This window comes from Rhinoraja longicauda, chromosome 28 (assembly GCF_053455715.1).
Source record: "Rhinoraja longicauda isolate Sanriku21f chromosome 28, sRhiLon1.1, whole genome shotgun sequence".
In the NCBI taxonomy this organism is placed as follows: Eukaryota; Metazoa; Chordata; class Chondrichthyes; order Rajiformes; family Arhynchobatidae; genus Rhinoraja; species Rhinoraja longicauda.
This window is the reverse complement of record NC_135980.1, coordinates 26,751,844-26,778,778: the sequence shown is the minus strand read 5'-3', so window position 1 is coordinate 26,778,778 and position 26,935 is coordinate 26,751,844. Positions and strand designations below refer to the sequence as shown.

The following is a 26,935-nucleotide window of genomic DNA, read 5'->3' as shown; positions in this document are numbered from 1 at the left end:
TGCAGTGTCCGGGCCAGCAGTGTCCGGGCCAGCAGTGTCCGGGCCTGCAGTGTCCGGGCCAGCAGTGTCCGGGCCTGCAGTGTCCAGGCCTGCAGTGTCCTGGCCTGCAGTGCACCCCGGGGCCTAATACAGGACAAGGGCGGTCCCTTACGGAACAAACCAATTCAGCCCAAAATATGGGATGTTCCGGCTAATATGGGACAGTTGGCAACCCTTCTCTATGACTCCCCACATCTTGAAGGCCATGTCACAGTAAAAGGAGGGTTCAGTTGTAAAATGTGCCATTGTGACTGGGACAAGGCCTCCAGGCACCGACCGGGAGGCTGCAGTGAGTACATCTTTGCCATGACATTCCCAACAGCAGGCAGTAGGGGGACCATTTTGTCGCACGGACCATTGGATTCGACCATCATCTGTACATGTGGTGGAAACAGGCCATTCGGCCCACCGAGTCTGTGCAGACCAGCGATTTTTGTTTTTCTCCCACCCGGGTCTCTGGCGCTGTGAGGCAGCAACTCTACCGCCGTGCCGCCCATCTCTCCGGGTTCCTGCCGCGCTCTCTTGCTGGAAGTGCCATTGAGGTTGTGCCAGAGCTCTCTCCCTGCCAAACCTACAAACGTCAGCAGGGAAGCCATCTGCTCCTTCTTGACTTTCCACCAAGCAGGCAGAACACAGAAAGAATTTTTAAAAATAAATAAATAAATAAATGGAGCTGTACATTTCTGCTTCTGGGAAGAAGTGAAAGCATTTACATGCAAGGGAGAGAGAAAGTGACCTTTCAGTGTTGGGAAAGGAAAAGGACAATCTGTATCAGTCCTTGACGCATCTCTGAGCCTCTCTGCCAAGTTTCTAAAGGACTCCTGACACACTGGAGTTGAGATCCTTCACTCAAATTTCATATCTTACAACGTAGAAAGAGACCATCAGGCCCATGCTGTCTTTCATATAGTTTTATCACTTACTAGACCAAGTTGGTCCTCGTAAGGTTTCCATTGTAACCTGGGGAAATTGCTTTTTTCTTTAAAATAAATTGTCTGTTAAAAAAAACAAAAAAACAATCTCAGTGGGGGGGTGGGGGGGGGGGGGGAGAGTAGGGGGTGGTGGTGGAGAGGACAGGGGTGGGGTGGAGAGGGGTGGTGTCGGTGATGAGGGGGGAATGGGGTGGGGGAGGGGAACGGGGAGAGGGAGCCACTGACACCATCCTTCCAGCGGCCATCTTCTTTCTCCTTCACTCCAAAATTCTTAAGGGGTTGGACAGGCTAGATGCAGGAAGATTGTTCCCGATGTTGGGGAAGTCCAGGACAAAGGGTCACAGTTTAAGGATAAGGGGGAAGTCTTTTAGGACCGAGATGAGAACGTTTTTTTTCACACAGAGAGTGCTAAATCTGTGGAATTCTCTGCAACAGAGGGTAGTTGAGACCAGTTCATTGGCTATATTTAAGAGGGAGTTAGATGTGGCCCTTGTGGCTAAAGGGATCAGGGGGTATGGAGAGAAGGCAGGTACAGGATACTGAGTTGGATGATCAGCCATGATTATATTGAATGGCGGTGCATGCTCGAAGGGCCGAATGGCCTACTCCTGCACCTATTTTCTATGTTTCACTGTGGTGTCGTGCTCCTCCAGGGGAGGGGGAGCGCAATTAAATGCAGTACAGGGAAGGGGAGAGGGTGTGACCAAGCCTTGGGCCTCTCCTGTATTGGTGTAGCACCCTCAACCCCCTACTCAAGCCACCTTATCCCCCCCCTCCCTACCCCCCACTCTCCCATCTTCCTTGACCCCCACTGTCCCCCTTCTCCCCCACCCCCACTCTCTCATCCCCCCCCACCACCACCCCCTCCTCCCCCCACCCCTGCTGTCCCCTCCCCATCCATTCTTCCCTCCTCCCCACCCCACCCTGCCCTCCTCCCCAGTCCCACTCTCCCTCCCACCCCCACTCTCCTCCACCCTCTCCTCCCCCATCCCCCATTCTCTCCTCCCCAGCCCCACTCTCACTAGCCCCAGCCCCACTTTCCCCCACTCTCTTCTCCCCCCCACCCCCACATTCTCTCCTCCCTCCCACTCCTACCCTCCACCCACTCTCCCCACCCGCATTCTCACTGTCCCCCTCCCCCCCACTCTCCCCGACCCCCTCTTCCCCACACCGACTCTCCCCTGACCCCCACAGTGACCCTCCCCCCCTACCCCCCACTATCTTCCCCCCACCACCAGCCCCCTTCCCCACATACCCCCTCTATCCTCCCCCACCCTCCCCCTCCTTTCACCCTCACTGTCCCCTTCCCCACCACCCACCGTCCTCCCCTTTCCCTCCCTCCCTCCCACCCCCACTCTCTCTTCCCCACACCACCATCTCCCCTTCCCCGCTGTCCCCTTCCCCAGTCCCACTCTCCCTCCCACCCCCACTCTGCTCCTCCCAACCTCCCCCACCCCACCCCCCCCCCACTCTCCCCTCTTCCCTGAATCCCACTGTCCCCTTCCCCCCCACCTTCATACGGATATATATATATATTAATATACAAGATCTGAGTTTTAGATTTGGGGTGGCACGGTGGCGCAGCGGTAGAGTTGCTGCCTCACAGCGCCAGAGACCCGGGTTCGATCCCGACTGTGGGCGCTGTCCGTAGGGAGTTTGTACGTTCTCCCCGTGACCTGCGTAGGTTTTCTCTGAGATCTTTGGTTTCCTCCCACACTCCAAAGACGTGCAGGTTTGTCGGTTAATTGGCTTGGTCTAAATGTAAATTGTCCCGAGTGTGTGTCGGATAGTGTCAGTGTGTGCAGTGATCGCTGGTCGGATCAGACTCGGTGGGCCTGTTTCCGTGCTGTATCTCTAAACTAAACTAAACTCATAGGAGTAGAATTAGGCCATTCGGCCCATTGAGTCTACTCCGCCATTCAATCGTGGCTGATCTATCAACCCCATTCTCCTGCCTTCTCCCTGAAACAGGGCGGCCTGGTTGGGACTAGCTTTATATTCACTTCCAAGGCAACCTGGAATCTGTTCCCCAAAATGAGCTCTACAGAAATAGTTTTTTTTTCTTCAAAAGACGGTTATAAAAAAAACAGTGACAGTTCAAGAGTGACTTTCTTAACCTGAGTTTTTGCTCCAGAGAGGAAGCGAGATTTTTATTTTGGTTAAAAAAGAAATGCAACTGCGGTGAATCAAAGACTCCACTTTTATTAGCAGTGAAAGTGACTGGGAAGCTTTCAGGTTGTGATATCCACCTCATCTACCAGTGTTCCCTGAGGAATAAAAATCTGTTGTCCTGGCCAGTTCTCGGCGTAGATGTGATTCCAGACTAGGGTTGCCAACTGTCCTGCATTAGCCGGGACATCCTGTATTTTGGGCTAAATTGGATTGTCCCATACAGGACCGCCCTTGTCCCATATTAGGCTCGGTCGGCGCTGTAGGTCCGGACGGACACTGTCTGCCCGGACACTGTAGCCTGGGGGCCGCTGTAGTCCCGGACAGTGTAGGCCCGGGCACCGCCTAACGGAAGTTGCGTAGCAACCCGCCTCCCGGCCCGGGTGGCCGCTATTGGTGGAGCGGGAGCACATGGCCGCTGGCTGGGTGAGGTCACGTGGGGCGCGGGGCGGTGACGTCACCTTGTCCCTTATTTGGGAGTGAGGAAGTTGGCAACCCCATTCCAGACCCACCATATGGTGGTCCACCCCTTCTCCCCATCACCTCTGACACCTGTACACACCATTTGTTGGACGCTTGCTTTCGTGGGTTAAGTAGGTCCATGCTACTAATACACTCGCCTGGATCGGGCACCATTCAATAACAACTGGAGCGGGGACTGGATTTGTAAAATGGCGCCAAAGCATGGCGCTCCTTGCAATGCAGGCTGAGTAGGCTATTTCTGTACCATTTTTCTAATCGGGGACGTGCTTAGGTGTGGCAATACTCTACTAGACTGTTTGTGGGAAAAGAATATCTCTGTGCGTTTACCCGATCTATTCGTCTCATTGATTGTGCTGCTCCTTGATGATGCTGGTGGCCTTGCCGAGGCAGCGTGAAGTAAAGTTGAGGAAGTGTAGGGACTTTTAAATCCATCTGTGGAGGGCAGACAAGGGCAGATTTTAACATAACACCTGAGCGATGGCATCTCTGTCTGCCGACCCTCAGAACAACTTGGAACGATAGCCTGGACTAGCTTCCTGCCAAAACGCTTTGTGTGAAAATACTGCAATGCACCAAAACAAAGAGATAGTTGCGATGGAGAGAGCAAAATGGAGGTGCATCAGATTAATTGTGTGGGAAAGAACTGCAGATGCTGCTTTAAATCGAAGGTAGACACAAAATGCTGGAGTAACTCAGCGGGACATGCAGCATCTGCGGGGAGAAGGAATGGGTGTCATTTCGGGTTTCAGAGATGCTGCCTGTCCCGCTGAGTTACTCCAGCATTTTGTGTCTATCTTGCATCAGATTAATTGTTGGGGCGGGAGGAATTAAATAGTTTGGGCCTTTAATCCTGAATTCGGAAGAAAGAGTGGCGATCTCATTGAAACATGTACACATCTTGTGGAGTTTGACAGGGGGGATGCAGTGAATGGTGGTTTCCACCGGCAGGGGTGGCCAGAACCAAAAATGGGCTCAACTATTCAGGATGGCGCAGGGAACAGATTTCTTCAAATGGTGGTGAATCTGGGAAATTCTCAAACCAAGAGTGCTATGGATGTTCAGTTACAGTCAGTCATTGCAGTGCAGAAACAAGCCCTTTGGCCCAACATGTTACAAGTTCACAAATTATAGGAGAAGAATTGGGCCATTCGGCCCAACGCCGCCATTCAATCATGGCTGAACTTTAGCTTAGAGATACAGAGCGGAAACAGGCCCTTCGGCCCACCGTGTCCGCGCCGACCAGCGATCCCCGCACACTAACACCATCCTACACACACTAGGGACACTTTTTACATTTTACCAAGCCAATTAACCTACAAACCTGCACGTCTTTGGAGTGTGGGAGGAAGCCGAAGATCTCGGAGAAAACCCACGCAGATCACGGGGAGAGCGTACAAACTCCGCACGGACAGCGCCCGTAGTCAGGATCGAACCCGGTTCTTCTGCGCTGTAAGGCAGCAACTCTACCGTTGCACCACCGTGACCGCCCAACTCTGCCTCCTAACCCCATTTTCCTGCCTTCTCCCCATAACCCTTGACACCCGTTCTAATGAAGAATTTATCTACCTTTGCCTTAAAAAAATATCCACTGACTTGACCTCCGTGGCCCCCTGTGGCAATGGGTTCCACGTATTAACCACCCTCTGACCAGGATGCCCTGTCTAAGCTATGTACCCATGTTTGGCCCATATCCCTCTCTCCCGATCCTAGCCATGTACCTGTCCAGAATGCTGTTGCAGTCAATAGACAATGGACAATAGGTGCAGGAGTAGGCCATTAGGCCCTTCGAGCCAGCACCGCCATTCAATGTGATCATGGCTGATCATTCTCAATCAGTACCCCGTTCCTGCCTTCTCCCCATACCCCCTGACTCCGCTATCCTTAAGAGCTCTATCTAGCTCTCTCTTGAGTCCCTGCCTCAACTACCTCCTCTGGCAGCTCAGGAGGTAATTCCACAGACCCAGTTGCTGGGTGTATTTCAGACAAAGCTGAATTATTTCAGTTTTTGTTTTGATACCAGCGGACATTGGGGTGGTGCAGCCAGACAGTATCGGCCGTGATCTTATTGAATGGTGAGCTGGGGGATAAGGAGCGGAATGACCCTCTCCTACGTCTTCTGTTGACCAGGGAGAGGATCTGTGGCCACGTCAGCCTAGGATTGCCAACTTTGCCCTTGTCCCAAATTACTTTGCCCTTGTCCCGCATTAGTAGGGTTGCCAACTTCCTCACTCCCAAATAAGGGACAAAGGGTGACGTCACTGCGGCCGCCATTGGTGGAGCGGGAGCACGTGGCCGCTGGCCGGGTGAGGTCACGTGGGGCGCGGGGGGGGTGCGGTGACGTCGCCCTTTGTCCCTTATTTGGGAGTGAGGAAGTTGGCAACCGTACATCAGGCAGCTGCTGTGCATGTTGGAGAATTGACCGGAACTTTAACGTACAATCTTAACATTACAGAACATTGACCTTTGTAATAGGAAGGAACTTACGGAGATTGGTGTACACCAAAGATAGACACAATGTGCTGGAGTAACTCAGCGGGTCCGGCAGCATCCGTGGAGAGAAAGGATGGGTGACGTTTCGGGTCGGGACCCTTCTTCAGACTGCGGGAGACCAGAAAGCTTTTTTCTGCAGGGATGATGCTCGCTCGACCTGCGTGTGTTACTCCAGCGTTTTGTGTCCATCCGTGCTAACCTTTGCTGTTTTAGCTTGGAGGAAGTTGTGTAAAAGTCGTTTAAAAAAAAGGTTCAGCTTATCTTAACCAGTTTGCAAAGTGGAAGGAAAACAACGTACAGACAGAATGTGACCCTCAGCCTCAATAAACACAGGACCAGCGCAGTTGGACAAAGAGTGACTCTCGCCATGGCCAAGCAGTGACTCTGCAAGAACATTAATCTGGATGATCAGCCATGATCATATTGAACGGCGGTGCTGGCTCGAAGGGCTGAATGGAAAACAATGGGCTCGACATGTCAGACACAGGCGCAAGGTCTGGTGAAAGGCCACAGGGAACATTTGAGCAACAGATGCAAGGAAGGCTGAGGTCACGTCATATACAGGGGAGGACAAAATAGATTTGCAAGGAGACACTGAGGTAACGAAGGAAGGTATAGCGTTGGTTAAAAGAATCAAAAGAGCAACAGTTGTCTCCACCCGAAAGACTTTGGGATCTGCAAGCGAGGAAACAACCAAAGAGACAGAAAAGAGAAGTTATAATTTGAGAAATATGGAGATATAAAATATATACTCCTGCACCTATGTTCCAATAAGTTCAGGAGCAGAATTAGGCCAGTCGGCCCATCAAGTCCACTCCGCCATTCAATCATGGCTGATCGATCTCTCCCTCTCAACCCCATTCTCCTGCCTTCTCCCCATAACCTCTGACACCCGTACTGTTCAAGAACCTATCTATCTCTGCCTTAAAAATATCCATAGACTTGGCCTCCACAGCCGTCTGTGGCAATAAATTCCACAGATTCACTAAAGAAATCCCTCCTCGTCTCCTTCCTAAAGGAGCGTCCTTTTATTCTGAGGCTGTGCCCTCTGGTCCTAGACTCTCCCACCAGTGGAAACATCCTCTCCACGTCCACTCTATCCAGGCCGCTCAGTGTTCGGTAAGTTTCAATTAGGTCGTTCCTCCTCCCCACCCATCCTTCGAAACTCCAGCGAGTACAGGCCCAGTGCCGACAAACGCTGATCGTGTGTAAACCCACTCATTCCTGGGATCATTCCCGTAAACCTCCTCTGGACCCTCTCACCAGCGGCAGCACATCCTTCCTCGGATACGGGGCCCAAATGCGTTCACGTTGGTCTGGTTTCTGTGTGCAAGTTGGACTGGGCAGACTGGAGCTTGATGGGTTTGGGGAGGGTGGGGAGGCTGTGTATTAACACGTTTTCACCTTCCCCGATGCAGGGAGAGAAGAATAATGGCTTTGACGTCCTCTACCACAACATGAAGCACGGGCAGGTGTCGGTCAAAGAGCTGGCGGACTTCGTGAGGGAAAGGTGAGTCTGTCCCAAACGTCAGCCGCGGCCCACTTGATCGTTCCTTTCACCTAGAGCTCCTCCAGAGGTGGCCTGGGCAGGGTGGAGGTGGCGGAGAGGAGGTTCCCACTCATGGGAGAGTCTAGGACCAGAGGGCACAGCCTCAGAATTAAAGGATGTTCCTTTCGGGAGGAGATGAGGAGGAATTTCTTTAGTCAGAGGTGGGGAGAATCTGTGGAATTCTTTGCCACAGAAGGCTGTGGAGGCCAAGTCAATGGATGTTTTTAAAGCCGAGATAGATTATTGATTAGTACGGGTGTCAGAACAGAAGTTATGGGGCGAAGGCAGGAGAATGGGGTCAGGAGGGGGAACCACATCAGCCATGATTGAATGGCAGAGTAGTCTTGATGGGCCGAATGGCCTAATTCTGCTCATCCCACGTGAACTTATGAACTGGTGTCCGCCAAAGAATACCTTCCCCTCAGCTAACGGTGATCCATTCCACATTTTCCTTGAGCTGCGTCCCCTTTGATCTCTCGTGTTCACACTTTACCCAGCCATGTCTCTGTGTCTCCTTCTGCTCTGACTCTCAGTCAGAAGAAGGGTCTCGACCCGAAATGTCACCCATTCCTTCTCTCCAGAGATGCTGCCTGTCCTGCTGAGTTACTCCAGCATTTTGTGTCTACCTTCCATTTTAACCAGCATCTGCAGTTTTCTCCATTGCCCCCTTGTGCATAGGATAGAACTAGTGTGAATGGGTGATCGCTGGTGAAGTGTAGATGGAGTCGGTGGAAGGGAGGATGGTTTGCGTGATGCACTGGGCTGTATCCACGTTTCTCTGTAATTCCTTGTGGTCTTGGACCAGGGTTGCCAACTTTCTCACTCCCAAATAAGGGGCAAAAGGTAACATCGCCGCCCCGCGCCCCACGTGACCTCACCTATATAGCGGCCACGTGCTCCCGCACCACCAATGGCGGCCGCCCGGGTTGGGAGGCGTGTTGCTACGCAACCTCCATTAGCTGGCGCCCGGGCCTCCGGGCCTACAGCGCCCCCCGGGCCAAATACGGGACAAGGGGATAAATGGGTCCCTTTCGGAATGGCAGGCAGTGACCAGTGGGGTACCGCAAGATTCGGTGCTGGGACCCCAGCTATTTACGATATACACCTGGAGTACTGTGTGCAGTTTTGGTCTCCAAATTTGAGGAAGGATATTCTTGCTATGGAGGGCGTGCAGCGTAGGTTCACTAGGTTAATTCCCGGAATGGCGGGACTGTCATATGTTGAAAGACTAGAGCGACTAGGCTTGTATACACTGGAATTTAGAAGGATGAGGGGGGATCTTATTGAAACATATAAGATAATTAGGGGATTGGACACATTAGAGGCAGATAACATGTTCCCAATGTTGGGGGAGTCCAGAACAAGGGGCCACAGTTTAAGAATAAGGGGTAGGCCATTTAGAACGGAGATGAGGAAGAACCTTTTCAGTCAGAGGATGGTGAAGGTGTGGAATTCTCTGCCTCAGAAGGCAGTGGAGGCCAGTTCGTTGGATGCTTTCAAGAGAGAGCTGGATAGAGCTCTTAAGGATAGCGGAGTGAGGGGGTATGGGGAGAAGGCAGGAACGGGGTACTGATTGAGAGTGATCAGCCATGATCGCATTGAATGGCGGTGCTGGCTCGAAGGGCTGAATGGCCTACTCCTGCACCTATTGTCCATTGTCTATTGTCTATTGTCTATTGTAAGGGCAGTTCCGTACGGGACCAAACCAATTTAGCCCAATATACGGGATGTCCCGGCTAATATGGGACAGTTGGCAAACCCTATCTTGGATGGAGCTGTTCCCAAACCACGCTGTGTTGCATCCCAATAAAATGTATACAATAGACAATAGACAATAGGTGCAGGAGTAGGCCTTTGTTTTGAACGTGAAGTGATGAACAATGAATTTTATGCTGAGTTTTTAATCGTTAAAATGTTAAAGGTGGCGCAGCGATAGAGTTGGTGCCTCACAGTGCCAGGGACCCAGATTTGACCATGGGCGATGTCTGTATGGAGTTTGTACGTTCCCCCTGTGACCGCGTGATGTTTCTCCCGTTTCCTCCCACACTCCAAAGACGTACAGGTTTGTCGGTTAATTGGCTTCTATAAAATTGTAAATTGTCCCCCATGTGTGTGGGAAAGTGTGGAGTTTGCTGGTCCGTGCGGACTCGATGGGCCGAAGGGCCTGTTACTAAACTAAACTAAACGAAATGATTTCTTGGTCTTTACCAATGTGTTTCGTTGTGGCAGAGCGCTGATCGAGGAATCCTACTCCAAGTCCATGGCCAAGCTGTCCAAGATGGTGAGCACTAACGGAATGCTGGGGTAAGTTCTGCCTCTTCGTCCGTCCCCTATTACACAGATGTGGACAAGAGACCTTCAGACCTCTCCCGACATGCTCCCCCTGCAGGCCGCGGTCCGCCACGTCCTCCGAGCGTGGACCGTCTCAGTGGCTCCCCCCTGCAGGCCGCGGTCCGCTCAGTGGCTCCCCCTGCAGGCCGCGGGCCGCCATGTCCTCCGAACGTGGACCGGCTCAGTGCTTCCCCCTGCAGGCCGCGGTCCGCCACGTCCTCCGAGCTCAGTGCTTCCCCCTGCAGGCCAAGGTCCGCCAGGTTGGCTGAGCAGCAGCAGCTTGGTGGCTCCCCCTGCAGGCCGCGGTCCACAAGGTCCTCTGATCGTGGACCTGTTCAGCGCTTCCCCCTGCAGCCCGCGGTCCGCCAGGACTTACGGTCCACCAGGTGTTGCGTTGGGCGGCGGTGCCTGCCTACCGTGCATGTGAACGATAGAATGGTAGTCAAACGTTCAATCCCACGCTCTGGTTCTCCTGCCCCAAGATGGCGTCCAGCCCAGGCGGTGATTTGCGTGCTAGTCACAGAAGCAGATCCATAATCACGCGTTACAATGTCTACATCTCTGTGCACTGTAAATGACTTGATCGTAATCATGCATTGTCTTTCCGCTGCCTGGTTAGCACGAACCATAAAGCTTTTCCCTGTACCTCGGTACACGTGACAATAAACTAAACTGAAGTTGAGCGGTGCCAGTCCCAGGCCAGGCCCAGGCTGGCGCAGGGCTCCTTCCATCTCCTTCCTTGGAGGCCGCGTTCTCTACTCTAGAGTCGCTCCAAGCCCGGCGTGTCCCCACCCAGAGCGTGCGGCCTGTAGTTACGGTCGGTCGGTCGGCAGCCGCGCGGGCAGTAACGCTGCGCATGTTTGCAGGACCTTCGCCCCGATGTGGGAGGTGTTTCGTATTTCGGTCGACAAGTTAGCGCTGTGTCACCTGGAGCTGGTGCGGAAACTGCACGATCTGATCAAGGAGATGAACCGCTTCAACGAGGAGCAGGCCAAAGTGCACAGGAAGGTGAGCGGGAAGGACCACCTCATTCCCCTCACGGTCACCGCTCTCCCCCCTCCCCCACCCCCTCCCCCACCCCCTCCCCCACCCCCTCCCCCCTCCCCCCTCCCGCCTCCTCTGCCCCTCCCCTCCTCCCCCCCTCCCTCCTCCCCCCCCTCCCTCCTCCCCTCCCCCCTCTCCCCTCCTCCCCTCCTCCCCCTCCCGCCTCCCCTCCTCCCCTCCTACCCCCTCCCGCCTCCCCTCCTCCCCTCCCCCCCACTTCCCCCCTCCCCCTGCCCCCTCCCCCCTCCTCCTTCCCCAACCCCCCTCCCACCCCCCTCCCTCCCGCCTCCCCTCCTCCCCTCCTACCACCTCCCGCCTCCCCTCCCCCCCACTTCCCCCCTCCCCCTGCCCCCTCCCCCCTCCTCCTTCCCCAACCCCCCTCCCACCCCCCTTCCTCCCACCCCCCTTCCTCCCACACCCCCTCCTCCCTCCCCCTTCCCCTCCTCCCCTCCTCCCCCCTTCCCCCCCTCCCCCCCTCCCTCCTCCCACCTCCCTCCCTCCTCCCAGAATGGCCAATGAATCCCATCAACCCACACTGCCCTCTGTAATGTTTGGGACACAGACCCATCGTTTATTTATTTGCCTCTGCACTCCACAATTTGAGATTTGTAATAGAAAAAAACCCACATGGGGTTAAAGTGAACGTTTAAAACCTGACAGTGTGCACTTTAAGCACGTGTGATTTTTTTCTATTGCAAATCTCAAATTGTGGAGTGCAGAGGCAAGTAAATAAACGATTGGTCTGTGTCCCAAACATTATGGAGGGCAAGGTACTTGGTCATGGGGAGATTGTGCAAAATTAGACACAGGCCGAGGTCAGGCTTGAACCTGCGTGGCTGGAGCTGTGTGGCAGCAGCACTACCCGCTGTGTTGATCTTCCACTTTGCTGGGCGCTGAATGCCGAACATTTAAAATTTGCTGGTGGACATTCGGTCAATGAATGACCCAAAGCAGGGATTTTAGATGCCGTTATTTTGTAGGTGTGCTGAGTGGACATAATGTTAGCAATCTCTCCCTCCCTCCCTCTCTCCCTCCCTCTCTCTCTCTCTCCAAGACCAAGGAGGAGGTGTCAGGAACACTGGAGGCCGTGCAGAATGTGCAGACCAGTGTCCAACTGCTACAGAAATGCAAGGACAATTATCACAGCAAGTGGCTGGAATGGGACAGGCTGAAAAAGGACAGAGCTTCGCAGAAAGAAGTTGATAAGGTAACTGGTGCTGTGTAGGAAGGAACTGCAGATGCTGGTTTACACTGGGGTTGCCAACTATCTCACTCCCAAATAAGGAACAAGGGACCTACGGTGTCCGGGCCTCTCTCTCTCCCCCCTCTCTCTACCCCCCTCTCTCTCCCCCTCTCTCTCTCCCCCCTCTCTCTATCCCCCTCTCTCTACCCTCTCTCTCTCCACCCCCCTCTCTCTCCCCCCTTCTCTCTCCCCCCTTCTCTCTCCCCCCTTCTCTCTCCCCCCTTCTCTCTCCCCCCTCTCTCTCCCCTCTCTCTCCCCCCTCTCTCTCTCCCTCTCTCTTTCTCTCCACCCTCTTCTCGCCCCCTCTCTCCCCCACCTCTCTCCCCCCCTCTCTCTATTCCCCCTCTCTCTCCCCCCTCTCTCTCTCTACCCCCCCCTCTCTCTCCCCCCCCCCCTCCTGTACTTTATAAACTCCGTAGAGTTCAGAGATACGTACATAAATGATGGAACTTGCCCCTTCCCACAGGCAGAACTCAAGTCCAAGAAAGCTGCCAAGTCGTACAAGGCCAGCATGGAGCGTTACCACTGCACACGCTCTGATTACCAGCAGAAGATGGCAGAGACCGCCCAGGTTTGAATGCGGCTGCGGCTTAATCTGCACGATAGGTTTGACCTCAAATCTATGGGGCAGGCGGTGGATGTGAGGGAGAATAGATTTTTTTGGGGTGGGAGGGGAAATGAAGGAAGACTTGTATTTCTGCTGCATCCCTTTGTCTCTGATTGAGAATGATCAGCCGTGATCACATTGAATGGCGGTGCTGGCTCGAAGGGCCGAATGGCCTCCTCCTGCACCTATTGTCTATTGTCTCAGCGTGTCCTGAATTCGCTGGATTGTCACCAAATTTGGCAGCTCAGTAAAAAAGAACTGTAAGAAAATAACTGCAGATACTGGTACAAATCGAAGGTATTTATTCACAAAATGCTGGAGTAACTCAGCAGGTCAGGCAGCACCTCGGGAGAGAAGGAATGAGTGACGTTTCGGGTCGAGACCCTTCTTCAGACTGAGAAGAAGTCTGAAGAAGGGTCTCGACCCGAAACGCCGCCCATTCCTTCTCTCCCGAGATGCTGCCTGACCCGCTGAGTTACTCCAGCATTTTGACAGTAAAAAAGTATAATTCATTAATTCATTCCAGCATCTGCAGTTATTTTCCTACACAGCCTGGTGTAATGTGACTATTGAGAGCCTTTGTACCTTCTTGGTACACTGTAAAATGCAAATACCGGAAAAAGTCCTTCTAAAGAAGGGAAAATGAATAGAAAATAGGTGCAGGAGGAGGCCATTCGGCCCTTCGAGAGGGAGAGGACCTAGACTGTCCTTGTGCCTTGTCCCCAGCAGTGGAATCTCATCGTGGAGCCCAACGGGCACTAGAGTTAACCAGCAGAGAAGCCCATGTGCATCGCTCAGGGGAGTTTAGTTATTCGCGTGGAGGCCCATAACAAAGCTCGTTAGAGGTTAGTTTAGAGACACAGCATGGAAACAGGCCCTTCAGCCCCCAGCAACTCCGCTCCGACCAGCGACCCCCCGTGCGCTATAACCCGACCCCACACACGCTCGGGACGATTTACATTTGCACCAAGCCGATTAGCCGACGAACCTGCGCGTCTTTCGAGAGTGGGGGGAGACCGGAGCTCCCGGAGATAAGCCACGCAGGTCACGGGGAGAACGTGCAAACTCCGTACAGACAGCGGCCGTGCTCAGGATCGAAGCCGGGTCTCTGGCGCCGTGAGGCAGCGACTCTACCGCTGCGCCACAGGAAAATACGAGCCTAACACGTGTGATACGGTGAAGATTGTGGGATGTACTAGTGTTACAATGCAGTGTGGGATGTATCAGTGAGTGTTATTGTGTGGGGTGGTGCAGTGTTGGGTGGGCTGTGGTTAAATGGAAATATCACAGTGAAGGACGTGGAAATATTACATAGAAACATTGAAAATAGGTGCAGGAGGAGGCCATTCGGCCCTTCGAGCCAGCACCGCCATTCATTGTGATCATGGCTGATCATCCACAATCAGTAACCCGTGCCGGCCTTCTCCCCATATCCCTTGATTCCACTAGCCCCTAGAGCTCTATCTAACTCTCTTTTAAATTCATCCAGTGAATCGGCCTCCACTGCCTTCTGTGGCAGAGAATTCCACAAATTCATAACTCTCTGGGTGAAAAAGTTTCTTCTCGCCTCAGTTTTAAATGGCCTCCCCTTTATTCTTAGACTGTGTGGCCCCCTGGTTCTGGACTCGCCCAACATTTGGAACATTTTTCCTGCATCTAGCTTGTCTGGTCCTTTTATAATTTCATACGTCTCTGTAAGATTCTCTCTCATCCTTCTAAACTCCAGTGAGTACAAGCCCAGTCTTTCCAATCTTTCCCCATATGACAGTCCCTCCATCCCAGGGATTCACCTGGTGAACCTACGCTGCATTGCCTCGATCGCAAGGACACCACCGTGCCACCTTTGAGGGGAGATCAAGTTGCCACAGAGGGTGTTGAGGGAAGGGGGGGGTGTTCTGTGAATGTTTGTAGGGCTGTTTCACCACGGCAAGACCTGAGGGGGGTGGGACAGGGCTACCGAGGGGCCGGGCGCTCAGGGACTGGGTCTGATGCTCATAAACCTGTCGCTTGTGTATTGACCACTGACGTTTCCATCTGCTAATTTGACAGAAGTTCCAGCGAATCGAGGAGAACCACCTGAGACAGATGAAGGGGTTGATCAAATCCTACTCCAATTCCATCGAAGACACGCATGTGCAATTGGGTCAGGTGTGTGCGCCGGTTCCATCCTCCGCTCTGACCTGTGGAAGTGTCGATGAAAGATGTGGGCCGGATGCGGGCAAATGTGACCGGCTTAGACAGGGCACCGCGGACGGCAAGGGGCGGCACGGTGGCGCAGCGGTAGAGTTGCTGCCTCGCAGCGCCAAAGTCCCGGGTTCGATCCCGACCGCGGGTGCTGTCTGTACGGAGTTTGTACGTTCTCCCCGTGACCTGCGTGGGGTTTCCCCGGGTGCTCCAGTTTCAATAGACAACAGACAATAGGTGCAGCAGGAGGCCATTCGGCCCTTCGAGCCAGCACCGCCATTCAATGTGATCATGGCTGATCATTCTCAATCAGTACCCCGTTCCTGCCTTCTCCCCATAACCCCTGACTCTGTTATCATTAAGAGCTCTATCTAGCTCTCTCTTGAAAGCGAGTTAGATAGAGCTAGTGGAATCGAGGGATATGGGGAGAAGGCAGGCATGGGTTACTGATTGGGGACAATCAGCCATGATCACAATGAATGGCGGTGCTGGCTCGAAGGGCCGAATGGCCTCCTCCAGCACCTATTTTCTATGTTTCTATGCATCCAGAGAAGTGGCCCCCACTGCCTTCTGAGGCAGAGAGTTCCACAGATTCACAAATCTCTGAGTTTCCTCCCACACTCCAAGGACGTACAGGTTTGTTGGTTAATTGGCTTTGGTAAATTGTCCCTAGTGTGTAGGATAGTGTTAGTGTGCGGGGATCGCTGGTCAGCACGGACTCGGTGGGCCGAAGGGCCTGTTTCCACGCTGTATCTCTGAAACTAAATTTGATCTGATGGATCGGTGAGGAACATGGAACTGTGGTGTTGCTTCTTGCCAACTGTCCAGTCCGTGCCATGGTGGAAGCTACAGCCCTGGATGGTTAGTGTTGTGTTTAGTTTAGTGATACGGTGCGGAAACAGGCCCTTCGGCCCACCGAGTCCACACCGGCCAGCGATCCCCGCACACTAACACTATCCTACACACACGCGGGACAATTTACACTTACGCCAAGCCAATTAACCTACGTCTGAAGAAGGGTCTCGACCCGAAACGTCACTCATTCCTTCTCTCCCGAGATGCTGCCTGACCTGCTGAGTTACTCCAGCATTTTGTGAATAAATCGATTTATACCAACATCTGCAGTTATTTTCTTATACGTCACTGGTAGACACAAAATGCTGGAGTAACTCAGCGGGTCAGGCAGCATCTCGGGAGAGAAGGAATGGGTGACGTTTCGGGTCCCGAAACGTCACCCATTCCTTCTCTCCCGAGATGCTGCCTGACCCGCTGAGTTACTCCAGCATCTTAGTGTCTACCTTCGATTTTAAACCAGCATCTGCAGTTCTTTCCTACACGGTTTCAGTTTCCTCCCACACTCCAAAGACGTGCAGGTATGTAGGTTAATTGACTGGGTAAATGTAAAAATCGTCCCTAGTGTGTGTAGGATAGTGTTAGTGTGCGGGGATCGCTGGGCGGCGCGGACCCGGTGGGCCGAGGGGCCTGTTTCCGCGCTGTATCTCTAAATCCAGATCTAAATCTAAACAACCCACATCCCTGTACGTCGTCGGAGTGTTGGAGGAAACCGAAGATCTCGGAGAAAACCCACGCAGGTCACGGGGAGCGCCCCGTGGTCGGGATGGAACGCGGGTCTCCGGCGCTGCTAACGCCGCAAGGCTGCAACTCTACCGCTGCGCCGCCGAGCCGCCCACGCTGAGGAATGCTACGGTGCGCTCGATGTCCGTTCTAACGCTCGTCTCTCCTCGTTCAGGTCCACGAAGAGTTTAAGCAGAACGCTGAGAATATCCGAGTGCAGGACCTGATCCAGAAATATGCCCAGACCAAGGCCACAGGCAAAGAGAGGCCAGGTACTGCCCTACACACACAACGCTGGAGTCACTCAGCGCGGCGGGTCAGGCAGCATCTCTGGAGAGAAGGAACGGGCGAGTTTTCGGTTCGAGACCCTTCCTCAGACTGGGAGTCAGGGGAAAGGGGAAACGAGAGACATAGACAGTGATGTAGAGAGATATAGAATGAACGAATGAAAGATGGGGGGGAAAAAGTTATGATGATAAAGGAAACATTGAAGGTAGACACAAAACGCTGGAGTAACTCAGCAGGTCAGGCAGCATCTCTGGAGAGAAGGAACGGGCGAGGTTGCGGGTCAAGACCCTTCTTCACACTGAATGTCATAGGAGAGGGAGTCTAGAGGTAGATGTGGAAGGGCGAGGTGTGAAAACGACAGATCAGTGCAGAAGGTGATAAGGACCATTGCTAGCCGAGGGGAAGGTGACAACGAGACACACAATCATTAAGAAGGAATGGGTGATGTTTCGGGTCGAGACCCTTCTCCAGAGGAACTATCTAAAGTTGGAGATGTCAATGTTCATACCGCTGGGGACAGAGGAACTATCTAAAGTTGGAGAAGTAAAGTTGGTTCATACCCAGGTATGAAGATTAGATAGTTCCTCTGTCCCTCTCTTCCCCTCCTCCTTCCCAGATCTCCCTCTATCTTCCTGTCTCCACCTATATCCTTCCTTTGTCCCGCCCCCCCTGACATCAGTCTGAAGAAGGGTCTCGACCCGAAACGTCACCCATTCCTTCTCTCCTGAGATGCTGCCTGACCCGCTGAGTTACTCCAGCATTTTGTGAATAAATACCTTCGATTTGTACCAGCATCTGCAGTTATTTTCTTACACACAATCAGTAATATCAAATCAGGAGAACTAGTCGGGGAACTAGGATGGGGGAGGGATGGAGAGAGAGAGAGGGGGAGGGAAAGCAAGGGCTACTTGAAGTTAGAGACGTCAATGTTCATACCGCTGTGGTGTCAGCTGCTGCCTGAGGAGGCGGATGTTGGGAACGTCACTACCCAAGCAGAGGCTCTTTGTTGATTGAGTGAAGGGCACAGCATAGAAGCAGGCCCTTCTGCCCATCAAGTTTGTACGTTCTAGCAGCAGAATGAGGCCATTCGTCCCATCAGGTCTACTCTGCCATTCAATCGTGGCTGATCTATCATTCCTTCACAAGCCCATGCTCCTGCCTTCGCTCCACAAACCCCTGACACCCGATAAAATGCTTTCTGTGGCACACCTGCAGAAGCTGGGGAGGGCTGTTTGGGGCCCACGGAGTGATTGGTAAAGGTTTCAAGGGTGACTGGGAGAACATCGTGGCAATGCAGTCTGTCAGTAATCCTGGGTTCCAGTCAACCTTGTACATTGTAGCCCGACTCAGGCCGAGATTCATGCCTTCTTCAGTCACAATCTGTGGCCCAGACTCATTGCCGTGAAAGTCAAGTCAGTGGGTGTGTTTTGTAAAGCTGAGATTGACAGATTCGTGATTACTACGGGTGTCAAGGGGAGAGGGCAGGAGAATGGGGTTGAGAGGGAGCGATCGATCAGCCATGATTAAGTGGCGGAGTAGGCTCGATGGGCCAAATGGCCTGATTCTGCTGCTATGACCTACGAGTCCATACTGGCCACCAGTCACCGGTTGACAGTGGTTTTATGTTATCCCACTCTCCCTTCACATTAGGGGGCCATTTATAGATCAACCTACACACCCATAAATCTTTGGGATGTGGGTGGAAGCCGGAGCACCTGGAGGAAACCCACGAGGTCACAGGGAGAATGTGCAGACTCAGCATCTGGCCGCCTCTGACGTCTGGCGACTGAGCCCGGGCCTCTGGCGCAGTGAGGCGGTGGCACTACCCGCTGCACCACTCTCTGGATTGTCTCTCTACCCCTGCCCTCAGAGTGAGGAGGTGAACGGTGAACCCTCTCCTCTCCGTGGTCTCTCCGTGGTCTCTCCGTGGTCTCTCCCTCTGGGGCGGCGGCAGAGTCGCTGCCTCTCGGCTCCAGGGACCCGGGTTCCATCCTGACCACAGGTGCTGTCTGTACAGAGTTTGCACGTTCACCCCCCCCCCCCCTTGACCGCGTGGAGTTTTCTCCGGGCGCTCCGGTTTCCACCCACACTCCGAAGACGTGCAGGTTTGTCGGTTAATTGGCCCCGTGCAAATTGTCCCTTGCATGTGGGATAGAGCCAGATCACTGGTCGACCTGGCCTCGATGGGCCGAAGGGCCTGTTTCCATGCTGTATCTCAAACTACAAAAGCTAAAACTAAAGGAGATTAGCAATGGATTGGGTTTTTTTCCTGGGGAGAAGGTAGGCGTGGGGTGAGGGGTGGAATTGTTCGGTGTGGTGGTGAGAACTGATCTCCAGTGTAAAGGCTGCCTTTATCCTCGTTCCAGGGCCAGTTGAATTTGAGGAGTGTAACCCAGAGGTGGTGCTGGAAGGTGAGTGTGGTCACGTTTGGTTTGGAGAACAGGCCCGCCTTTCAGCCCACCGAGTCCGTGCCATCCAGCCATCGCCCCGTACACACTAGCACTGTCCCACTGAGTCCGTGCCGACCAGCCATCGCCCCGTACACACTAGCACTGTCCCACTGAGTCCGTGCCGACCAGCCATCGCCCCGTACACACTAGCACTGTCCCACTGAGTCCGTGCCGACCAGCCATCGCCCCGTACACACTAGCACTGTCCCACTGAGTCCATGCCGACCAGCCATCGCCCCGTACACACTAGCACTGTCCCACACACTAGGGACCATTTGCAATTTTTTTTTTAACCGAAGCCAATTAACCGACAAACCTATAACGTCTTTGGAGCGTGGGAGGAAACCGGGGGTCCCTGAGAAAACCCACGAGGTCACAGGGAGAACGTACAAACTCCGTACAGACAGCACCTGTAGTCCGTACCGAGTTTGTATGTTCTCCCTGCCCCCCCGTTCCCGATTGAAATCGGTTGAAAGAGGGAGGGTAGAGAACCAATATCCCAGCGCAGATTGTGATAGGAAGGAACTGCAGGCGCTGGTTTAAACCAAAGACAGACACAAAGTGCTGGAGTAACTCAGGGGGTCAGGCAGCATCTCTGGACAATGTGGATAAGTGATGACATTTCAGGTCAGGACAAGGGGTCCCGATCGGAAACGTCATCTATCCTCTTTCTCCAAAGATGCTGCCTGACCCGCTGAGTTACCACAACACTTTGTGTCTATCCCAGCACAAATTTGGCGGCAGAGTTTAGTTTAATTTGGTTTAGAGATACAGCGCAGAAACAGGTCCTTCGGCCCACCGAGTCCGTGCCGCCCAGCGATCCCCGCACACTAACACTATCCTGCACACACTAAGGACAATTTACAATGATACCAAGCCAATTAGTCGACAGACCTGCTCGTCTTTGGAGTGTGGGAGGAAACCGGAGAACCCGGAGAAAATTCACGCAGGTCACGGGGAGAACGTACAAACTCCACACAGACAGCGCCCGTGGTCGGGATCGAACCCGGGTCTCTGGCGCTGTGATGCAGCAGCTCTGCCATCTCCGCCACTGTGCTGGAGTCTTTGAGACAGCTTGAGTGAGGCGTGTGAGACCGCTGGAGTGGGGCGTGGGGGAGCTGGGGTCGGTTTGTGATCGGCCCTTCAGCGTACAAAATGGTGGAGGACTTTGCTTACTCCAGTCGCTGGTTACCAAGAATGTCACCTCTTTCTTTTTCCTCCCTCGACACACAGCGTCAAAGAAGACCAAAAGGAAATCCTTCGTGATCCCGGGCCTGAGCAAGAGAGAGAAGGACACAGACTCCACGTGAGTGGCTCTTTGGCTGCGTTCTCCTCGCCATCTAATAACAGCCCAGTGTGTGGAAAGCTTGGGCTCGATCCACCTCCAGTCCCTCTTTCACCTGATCAAAGGTTTAAATTCACAAGTTATAGGGGTAGAATTAGGCCATTCGGCCCATCGAGTCCACTCCGCCATTCAATCATGGCTGACCTCTGCCTCCTAATCCCATTCTCCTACCTTCTCCACATAACCCTTGACACCCGTTCTAATCAAGTCAAGTCAAGTCAATTTTATTTGTATAGCACATTTAAAAACAACCCACGTTGACCAAAGTGCTGTACATCAGTTCAGGCACTAAGAAACGAACATACAATGGCACACAAACATAACAGCACATACATAAACAGTTCACAGCGCCCCCTCAGAGGGCCTCAAACGCTAGGGAGTAGAAATAGGTTTTGAGCCTGGACTTAAAGGAGTCGATGGACGAGGCAGTTCTGATGGGGAGAGGGATGCTGTTCCACAGTCTAGGAGCTGCAACCGCAAAAGCGCGGTCACCCCTGAGCTTAAGCCTAGACCGCGGGATAGTGAGTAGCCCCAAGTCGGCCGGCCTGAAGGACCTGGAGATAGAGATAGATCAAGAATTTGTCCATCTATTGCCTTAGAAATATCCACTGACTTGGCCTCCACAGCCAGAGGCAGTGGCAATGGGTTCCACAGATTAACTACCCTCTGACTAAAGAAGTTCGTCCTCGCCTCCTTGAAGCTGCAAGCTTTAAGAACGTGCAAACTCCACACAGACAGCACCCGGGGTCAGCATCGAACCCAGGTTTAGTTTAGAGATACAGCGCGGAAACAGGCCCATCGGCCCACCGAGTCTGCGTCGACCAGCGATCCCCGCACACTAACACCACCCTACTACACACACTAGGAACAATTTACAATGATACCAAGCAAGGTAACCTACAAACCTCCCACACCTCTTTGTCGGGGGTGCTCATGCAGTGGGAGAGAAGGTTTGTGGGCTTGACTGCGATCTGTCATTCTGCAAACGCTGATTTCCTTCTCTAACTCTGGTTTGTTCCAGGGGCTCTCCGGATGCTGACTCCATTGTGAGTATTCGCTCTCTCCGTTCGCCCTCTCTCTAGCATAAGTTCATAAGTGATGGGAGCAAAATTAGGCCATTCGGCCCATCGTCTACTCCGCCTTCAATCATGGCTGATCAATCTCTCCCTCCTATCCCCATTCTCCTGCCTTCTCCCCATAACCCCTGACACCCGTACTAATCAAGAATCTATCCATCTCTACCTTATAATTATCCATTGATAGCATCCACAGCCTTCTGTTGCAAATTACAACGAGATCTGGGTGTCCTAGTGCTTCAGTCACTGAAAGGAAGCATGCAGGTACAGCAGGCAGTGAAGAAAGCCAATGGAATGTTGGCCTTCATAACAAGAGGAGTTGAGTATAGGAGCAAAGAGGTCCTTCTGCAGTTGTACAGGGCCCTAGTGAGACCGCACCTGGAGTACTGTGTGCAGTTTTGGTCTCCAAATTTGAGGAAGGATATTCTTGCTATTGAGGGCGTGCAGCGTAGGTTTACTAGGTTAATTCCCGGAATGGCGGGACTGTCATATGTTGAAAGACTGGAGCGACTAGGCTTGTATACACTGGAATTTAGAAGGATGAGAGGAGATCTTATCGAAACGTATAAGATTATTAAGGGGTTGGACACTTTAGAGGCAGGAAACATGTTCCCAATGTTGGGGGAGTCCAGAACCAGGGGCCACAGTTTAAGAATAAGGGGTGGGCCATTTAGAACTGAGATGAGGAAAAACTTTTTCAGTCAGAGAGTTGTGAATCTGTGGAATTCTCTGCCTCAGAAGGCAGTGGAGGCCAATTCTCTGAATGCATTCAAGAGAGAGCTAGATAGAGCTCTTAAGGATAGCGGAGTCAGGGGGTATGGGGAGAAGGCAGGAACGGGGTACTGATTGAGAATGATCAGCCATGATCACATTAAATGGCGGTGCTGGCTCGAAGGACCAAATGGCCTCCTCCTGCACCTATTGTCTATTGTCTATTGTCCACTGATTCACCACCCTCTGACTACAGAAATTTCTCCTCATCTTCTTCCTAAAAGAACGTCCTTTAATTCTGACGCTGCGACCTCTAATCCTCGACTCTCCCACTGGTTGAAACATTCTCTCCATGTTCACTATTCTGTATGTTTCAATGAGGTCCCCCCTCATTCTTCTAAACTCCACCTATTTTCGTATCATCCACAAACTTTGCCACAAATCTTCGATCCCCTCGTCCAAATCATTAATATACAACGTGAAGAGTACCGACCCCTGCGGAACTCTGCTAGTCACTGGCAGCCAACCAGAAAAAGCCCCCATTATTGCAACTCGTTATTTTCAGCCAACCTGCTACCCATGCTCATGTCTGCCCTTCGATACCGTGGGGTCTCATCTTGCTCAGCAGCCTCGCGTGTGGCACCTTGTCCAAGGCTTTCTGATATGGGCCAAACGCAGGCAGGTGGGACTAGTGTAGACGGGACATGTTGGTCGGTGCGAGCAAATTGGGCTGAAGGGCCTGTTTCCACGCTGTAAGGCTCTCTGACTTGGTGGAAGACGAGACAGAGGTGCCGTGATGGATTTCAGCAAGTTGTTTTTGAGAATAAAGCTGAAATTTGTGCTACTACTAAAGGCCCTTCATTCTCCACGGTTTTGTGGCACCGATGTAGCCTTCACCATCATGGTTTCACCACCATGGTTTCACCACCATCGTTTCACCATGGCGTCACTTCAGCCCATTGGGTTCCATTCCATCCTGTTGCCCATTGTAGGTCCCAGTGTGGGCTCACCTGCCTCTCTGGCTGTGACGTTGAGACGATGGTGTTTGGTTATTTTGGACGTTTACTGTCTTACAGAATTCCCCAGAGGTCGATGAAGAAGGTTACACGATCAGACGTGACGTGGCCCAGAGTAATATCCTTGCATCTTCATCAGCTGCTGGTCCTCCTGCCTTTCTGCAGCACCCTCGTTTGTTCAGTACAACCCTCAGGAAACCTCCCTCCCTTGCATTGTTCACCTATCTGAGGTATCGAAGGTATCACAAAATGCCAGAGTAACTCAGCGGGTCAGGCAGCATCTCTGGAGAGAAGGAACGGGCGACGTTTCAGGTCGAGACCCTTCTTCAGTCAGGGGAGGGGGATGTCAGGGGAGGGGGATGTCAGGGGAGGGGGATGTCAGGGGAGGGGGCGGGATAAAGATAGGATGTAGTCAGAGACAGGAAGACTAGTGGGAGAACTGGGAAGGGGGAGGGGATAGAGACGGAAAGCAGGGACTATCTGAAGTTAGAGGAGTCAATGTTCATACCGTTGGGGTGTAAGCTGCCCAAGTGGAATAGGAGGCGCTGTTCCTCCAATTTGCGCTGGGCCTCACTCTGACAATGGAGGAGGCCCAGGACAGAAAGATCAGATTGGGAGTGGGAGGGGGAGTTGAAGTGCTGAGCCACCGGGAGATCAGGTTGGTTAAGATGGACTGAGCGGAGTTGTTGAGAGAAACGATCGCCGAGCCTGCGCTTGGTCTCGCCGATGTAGAAACCTTGAGGAACGTTGCTTTAGTTAACTCCCAGTCGAGGTATTGCCTTTTGGGAAGTCTAACCAGTGGGTTAGTGGTGGAGGAGGAGGCAGCCTGTGTGTAAGAGAACATCTTGAGACCCAGGAGCTGACTGTGCCTCGGCATCTTCTCTGGCTAGTATCTGGGATGTGCCGTCTGGGAGCTGCCGTCTGGGAATGGCCGTCTGGGAATGGCCGTCTGGTAGTCGGGGCGTCTGGTAGTCGGGGCGTCTGGGAGCGCGGACGTCTGGGAGCTGGGGCGTGTGAGAGCTGGGGCGTGTGGGAGCTGGGGCGTGTGGGAGCTGGGGCGTGTGGGAGCTGGGGCGTGGGGGAGCTGGGGCGTGTGGGAGCTGGGGCGTGTGGGAGCTGGGGCGTGTGGGAGCTGGGGCGTGTGGGAGCTGGGGCGTATGGGAGCGGGGCGTCTGGGAGCGGGCGTCTGGACCAGAGTGACACTAAGGTGTGGTTGGGGCACGCTGGGCATGAAGGGATGGAGTGAGAGGTGGGTATTGTGTGGACGTGGAGGTGGGGGTGTAGGTCTCGGTGAAGGTGGTGTTGCGGTGTTCGTGCCCGGTGGTCCATCCGGTTTGTAACTCCTTGACCTGGGTGCACATGAGAAGGGTCACCGTGCCTGCTGCTCCAGCGACTCAGACTCCGACTCGGACGAGCCGCGCAGGTTCCACGTGGAGATCAAACCCGCCACGGGCAAAGACCGCAACGGAGACCCCGAGACCTCCGTGGAGCTGCTGAAGGCCTCGATCGGCAACATTGTCCTCTCCTCCAACCCAATGGTAGACAAGGGCCGCTGTCACTGGGGACGGGGGAGCGAGGGGGGGGTGGGGGGGTCAGTGGGTAGCGGGTTGTAGACGTTAGGAGCGGGTGGTGCAGCGGTGGAGTTGCCGCCTCACAGCGCCAGAGATCCGGGTTCGATCCTGACTACGGGCGCTGTCTGTACGGAGTTTTTACGTTCTCTCCGTGACCTCGTGGGTTTTCTCCAGGTGCTCCGGTTTCCACCCACACTCCAAAGATGTGCAGGTTTGTAGGTTAATTGGCCTCTACAATTGCCCCTAGTTTGTCAGGCGTGGATGCACAAGTGGAATAACATAGAACTAGTGTGAGTGGGTGGACGGCGTGGACTCGACGGGCCGAAGGGCCTGTTTCCATACTGTGTCTCTAAAAAATCAGGGTAGCTCTCTAGCTGGGGAGAGGATGGCTCGGTTGCCGGATGCCTGGGTTAGAGCCAATGGAAGGGACTTGTTGATGCGAACAATTCTTTAGACTTCAGAGATACAGTGGGGAAATAGGCCCTTTAGGCCCATCGAGTTCGCACTGACCAACTAACACAGTCCTCCACACTAGGGATAATTTATGATTTACTGAGAACGTGTAAACTCCACACAGACAGCACCCGAGGTCAGGGTGGAACCTGGGCCTCTGGCGCTCTGAGGCAGCGGCTCTACCCGCTGCCTCACTCTGCCGCCATTGGTCAGTGGAGATCCAAGAAACATGGTTCTCGTGGCGAACTTAATGGCCAAACCTGATCATCTTTTTCTCTCTTTTGCAGATTCTGACCAAAAAGAATTCTACCAGTGAGTATTGTCAATCTTCCAGAACTGTTTTACCTCTCGTATTTAATAATCTGCAGGAACCCTGGGGAAAGAACAGAGAGGGAGATTAAATGGGGAGCTCACTGGCTCATATGTTCATAAGTTCAAGGAGCAGAATTAGGCCAGGATATGCTAGTACACAGGATAATCGCTGGTCAGTGCAGACTAGTGTGTGGGATATGCTAGTACATGGGGTGATCGCAGGCTCAGTGGGCAGAAATGCCTGTTTCCATACTTGCCCACCCGCTAATGTTGCTTTTTGTTTCTCGCTCCCTCCATTGCCCCACAGAACACGCCATCCAGTTGGCCCCACTGTCGGTCGATGGAATCTCCGAAGGAATTCATGCGCGAGGTAAGGTGTCCCGTTCAATAGTGGGGAAGATGTGTGATCACCAGTTGCCTTTAACTCAGTGAAATGTTGGTCTTTTCAGTACCTGGTAGAGATGATGCCGCCTCACGGCGCCAGAGGTTCTGACCGTGGGTTCTGTCAGCGTGGAGTTTGCACGTTCTCCATGTGGCTGCAAGGGTCTCCTCCTGTTGCTCTGGTTTTCCCTCGCATCCGAAAGACGTGCAGGATTGTAGGTTGATTAGCGTTTGTAAATCGCCCCTAGCGTGTGGAAATGGAAGTCGAAGAACATAGAACTAATGTGAACGGGTAAATCAGTGGTCGGCGTGGACCCGATGGGCCTGTTTCCATGCTGTATCTTTCGATTCAGTTCAATACCTCTTATTGTGACCAGTCTTTCAACGTTGGAGATACTGCACGGGAACGGACCTATCGGCCCACCAAGTCCCCGCCAACCGTGATCGCCCCACACACTGGCACTATCCTACACACTATTCCACACTGACCACCCCACACAGTGGCACTATCCTACACACTATTCCACACTGACCACCCCACACAGTGGCACTATCCGACACACTATTCCACACTGACCACCCCACACAGTGGCACTATCCTACACACTATTCCGCACTGACCCGCGATCACACGTACAACACTAGTTCCACCCGACACGCTCGGTACAATTTTAATGGAAGCCAAT

At 53.2% G+C, this 26,935-nt stretch overlaps 1 protein-coding gene across 4 annotated transcripts in view; it reads left to right on the top strand.

Moving 5' to 3' along the window:
• The window catches only part of LOC144607057 (F-BAR domain only protein 2-like), a 73,697-nt gene that overhangs the window by 20,983 nt on the left and 25,779 nt on the right, over window positions 1-26,935 (top strand). For 2 of the 4 annotated variants that reach the window (XM_078423629.1, XM_078423628.1), the window contains exons 2-15: window positions 7,532-7,623; window positions 9,892-9,966; window positions 10,860-11,001; window positions 12,092-12,244; window positions 12,747-12,851; window positions 14,937-15,035; window positions 16,822-16,918; window positions 19,301-19,345; window positions 20,618-20,690; window positions 21,751-21,775; window positions 23,593-23,652; window positions 24,894-25,070; window positions 25,844-25,868; window positions 26,176-26,238. In XM_078423629.1, coding sequence (XP_078279755.1) covers window positions 7,532-7,623; window positions 9,892-9,966; window positions 10,860-11,001; window positions 12,092-12,244; window positions 12,747-12,851; window positions 14,937-15,035; window positions 16,822-16,918; window positions 19,301-19,345; window positions 20,618-20,690; window positions 21,751-21,775; window positions 23,593-23,652; window positions 24,894-25,070; window positions 25,844-25,868; window positions 26,176-26,238 — 1,231 coding nt within the window. Of the gene's footprint in view, window positions 1-7,531; window positions 7,624-9,891; window positions 9,967-10,859; window positions 11,002-12,091; window positions 12,245-12,746; window positions 12,852-14,936; window positions 15,036-16,821; window positions 16,919-19,300; window positions 19,346-20,617; window positions 20,691-21,750; window positions 21,776-23,592; window positions 23,653-24,893; window positions 25,071-25,843; window positions 25,869-26,175; window positions 26,239-26,935 lie in introns of those variants that run through there. The other 2 variants (XM_078423630.1, XM_078423631.1) reach the window with 2 other exon arrangements.